At 39.5% G+C, this 4,557-nt stretch overlaps 1 protein-coding gene across 1 annotated transcript; it reads right to left on the bottom strand.

The window, feature by feature from the left end:
- Positions 1-219: 219 nt before the first annotated feature.
- Positions 220-1,170, bottom strand: LOC149443213 (olfactory receptor 1-like). Its single transcript, XM_089655745.1, has one exon. It carries the CDS (start codon positions 1,168-1,170, stop codon positions 220-222), a length of 951 nt encoding a protein of 316 aa, XP_089511871.1.
- Positions 1,171-4,557: the final 3,387 nt, after the last annotated feature.

Genomic DNA, 4,557 nt, shown 5'->3' with positions numbered 1-4,557 from the left:
TCCTTACACTTGTGGTCAATGGGAAGAATGTACCCCTTACAGATAGCTAAGAAGCTCATTGGTGTCAGTGGGAACGTATCTGAGAGGCAGAAATTGCTCGTTGCTCAAGGAGCCCCCAGCAATCTCTGGAGGAACCTTAGAGTTCCATGGAACCCTGGTTGAGAAACCCTGGCATAAACATTAGGAGAATTCAAAGATAAAACAGTTTTGTTCATTTTTTTAAACGTTAAACTTGTTTGATTTCAATTTTAAATGCACCACTGCTAAATTCCGCAAAGCTGTCTTCACATCTTTATTGCGTAGGCTGTATATCAGAGGGTTTAACATTGGAGTAATAGCCGTGCAGAGCACCGTGGAGATCTGTTCTATGATATCTGAATATTTTGTGGGTGGAATTACATATATGGAGGCACCAGTTACATAGTAGAGCATGATGACAGCTAGGTGGGATGAGCAGGTGGAGAACGCTTTCTTCTTCCCATCTCTTGATTTGATCTGTAAGATGACATTGAGGATTTTGATGTATGATGTCAAGCTACACAAAAAGGGAAAAAGACCAAATAGCACTAACTCCATATAAACAATGTAGTAAAACACTTCTCTGCCAGCACATGAAAGGTTTGTGAGAGATTTAGCCTCACAAAAGAAATGTTTGATTATGTTAGACTGGCAGAATGACATCATCAATACCGGGACAGTCATTAACAAGGAATTGAATGATGCCGATAGCCAAATCACGAATATAAAGAAGATACAAATTTTCTTCCTTAACAGATGGTGATAGTGTAAAGGGTTACATATCGCAACATAACGGTCATACGCCATGACGAATAATAATATATCCTCTGCACTGGCAGCCAGCAGAAAAAAGTATGTCTGAGAGAAGCATTGCATGAAGGAGATTGTGTTGTTTCCAGAAAGGAGCATGCCCAGCAGTTTAGGGACGGTGGCTGTGGTGGAACATATATCTACAAAGGACAGATTGCAGAGAAAAATATACAAAGGGGTGTGCAAGTGATCATTAATGTAGATCACAGTCAAGAGGAGGAAATTCATTAGCAAACCAATTAAATATATAATGAAAAAAATGCTAAGCGCCAATGATCTATTGCCAGTTTTGTAGAAAAATGGCACAATTTGGAAGTCATTGTGGAATGTGCCGTTCACCATTTCAGCCTACAAGCAAAATAAAAGGTGTGTGTTAGTTTTAGTTCTTGTAACCCAAAAATTATAGAATACCATAAGCCAAAGCCGGCCATACCCACATGGAAGAAAAATATATTTGAAATATATTTATTATATATATTTATAATATATATATATATTGAAAATATTCTTCCCAAATATATTGACATATATTTGAAATGCTACAGTTTTGGCCATATTCAATATATTTAAAAACATATTTCAATAAATATATATATATATATATATATATATATATACTGCATGTTGAAATGCATTTTTATTACAAAATATTTGAAAAATATTTTTAAAAATACATTTATAATATACTGTATGTCTTTAAAATACAAATCTACATTTATGGAATGCATTTACAAATATATGTAAAAATATAGGTTAAAATTACTTTTTTATATGTTAAAAAAAATCTGAAGAATATATTTAAAAAATATATTCAGAAAAATATGTTTCATATATTTTGTAACATATAAGAAATGCATTTCAACATGCAGTATATATATATATATATATATATATATATATATATATATATATATACTGTGAATATATATATATATATATATTTAAGTATATTTTGAAATACCGTATTTTTCGCTCCATAAGACGCACCTGACCATAAGACGCACCTAGGTTTTAGAGGCAGAAAATTCTGAACTAATGGACTGCAGACATAGTACAGGAGATGAGCAGAGACTGCGGACACAGTACAGGAGATGACCAGAGACTGCGGACACAGTACAGGAGATGACCAGAGACTGCGGAGACAGTACAGGGGATGAGCAGAGACTGCAGACAGTACAGAAGATGACTGCTGACCTTTGGGGGGGGGGGGATCGGGTACCTGAATTTGACAGGTACCCGCTCTTACTTCCGCGGAGTTGTTCTTTGATCTTACCTATTCCTCTATCCAGAGGCGCGCTGTCTACCCGGCTTCTGTAGTGTGGGCCCTCGGCGGACAGCCGGATGCCCAGTGCGCATGCGCGAGAAGCACTGTGCTTTGTGATTGGTCCGGCGGCTTCTGGGATCTGTCATGTGTCCCAGGTACCGCCTTACCATTCACAAAGAGCACCGCTTCTTGCGCATGCGCACTTGGGACCCGGCTGTCACGCACACTACAGAAGCCGGGAAGACAGCGTGCCGCTGGATAGAGGAACAGGTACGGTCCCACTGCAGAGCTGAGCGGCCGGCCCGGTATTCTGACACGGCGGCGGTGGAAATACCGGACCGGCCGCTCCATATTCGCTCCATAAGACGAACTGACATTTTCCCCCCTTTTTTGGGGGGAAAAAAGTGCGTCTTATGGAGCGAAAAATACGGTATATTGAATATGGCCAAAATTGTAGTATTTCAAATATATGTCAATATATTTGGGAAGAATATTTCTAAAATATATTTCAAATATATTTTCTTCCATATGGGTATTCCTGTGTACATCAAATTTCAAAGCGAACGATGGCTGATTTTTTAAATAATTTTTGTATAATACTTATAAATGGCCCTAAAACATCACCACTAATACTACTGTATATGTCTGGCAACTCTTGGCATTCAATAAGCAAAATAAACTTGCACAGTGTTTGCTAAACAGTAAATAAATGGAATGTAACTTGCCTTAAAATATACTGGAAATTACTGCCTGTTAAGGAGGGAAGGCATTTTATACTGTGTGGACTGCTGTGATGTTACCGCTCAATAAAAACAAGAATACCTATGGGGATCTTAAATTATACTGTTTTTATCTTGTCAACCCAATGGGATATGTTTAGATTAGCTCCCTGTTTTCAAATCAAATAATGTTTTATGGTAATCCCTACATTACTGTCATTCAGAATTTACTCCATTTAGCTAATAAACAGAATTACTGTTAACATTTCCCAGCTTAGTGCAGCAAATGTTGATCTAAACTAGCCCTGAAATTGCCTTTACCATTCTGCTGCCACGGCTATGTTGCCATTTTTTGCATGTATGTTAAAATTTACATTTTAGGCCTGAAGATTAGTTAACCCCCCCCCAAGTATTATAAGTTTTCTGACAGTGCAGACCCTGGAGAATAAAATGGTGGTAGTTGTAAATTTTATGTCACATGATAATGGTGCAAATGTTTAACAAACCCACATTATCAATTAATAGTATGCTAAACCTAAAGTGTTACTAAATCCCGGACCCTGCATTCGCTATATCTGGTCTCCCCGGACCCTGCATTCACTATATCCGGTTTCCAGGACCCTGAATTCCCTATATCCGGTCTCCCCGGACCCTGCATTCCCTATATCCGGTCTCCCCGGACCCTGCATTCACTATATCTGGTCTCCCCGGACCCTGCATTCCCTATATCCGGTCTCCCCGGACCCTGCATTCACTATATCTGGTCTCCCCGGACCCTACATTCACTATATCCGGTCTCCCCAGACCCTGCATTCACTATATCCGCTCTCCCCGGACCCTGCATTCACTATATCCGCTCTCCCCGGACCCTGCATTCACTATACCTGGTCTCCCCGGACTCTGCATTCACTAAATCCGGTCTCCCCGGACCCTGCATTCACTATATCTGCTCTCCCCAGACCCTGCATTCACTATATCCGCTCTCCCCGGACCCTGCATTCACTATATCCGGTCTCCCCGGACCCTGCATTCACTATATCCGCTCTCCCCGGACCCTGCCTTCACTATATCCGGTCTCCCTGGACCCTGCATTCACTATATCTAGTCTCCTCGGACCCTGCATTCACTATATCTGGTCATCCCAGACCCTGCATTCACTATATCTGCTCTCCCCGGACCCTGCATTCACTATATCCGGTCTCCCGGACCCTGCATTAATTATATTCAGTCTCCCCAGACCCTGCATTCACTATATCCGGTCTCCCCGGACCCTGCATTCATTATATATGGTCTCCCCGGACCCTGCATTCACTATATCTGCTCTCCCCGGAGAGCAGATATCCCGGACTTTTTTACATATAAAAAAGTCATTTGAACATATATTTTTACGTATATTTGTAAATGCATTCCAAAAATGTAGATTTGTATTTTAAAGACACAGTATATTTGAAATACATTGGTAAAAATATTTTTCATATATTTTGTAATAGAAACGCATTTCAACATACACTATATGTGTGTGTGTGTATATATATTTATATTTATTGAAATATATTGAATATGACCAAAATTGTAGTATTTCAAATATATTTTTCTTCCGTATGGGAAGTACTGCTGATAATGGTAAAGTGCAGGAGGGATAGATAAGTGTGGAGCCGATAGTCTCTGGCTGGTCTCTTAAAGTATATGTAATCCCTTAGCAAATATCCTGCAGGGACCAAAATGTTGTGTATTTTGAAGAATTTG

The sequence above is a fragment of the Staurois parvus genome, unplaced genomic scaffold (assembly GCF_062004578.1).
Source record: "Staurois parvus isolate SC_StPar_1 unplaced genomic scaffold, SC_StPar_1.0 ptg000867l, whole genome shotgun sequence".
NCBI classification, from domain to species: Eukaryota; Metazoa; Chordata; class Amphibia; order Anura; family Ranidae; genus Staurois; species Staurois parvus.
This window is presented reverse-complemented; position numbering and strand designations above follow the sequence as displayed.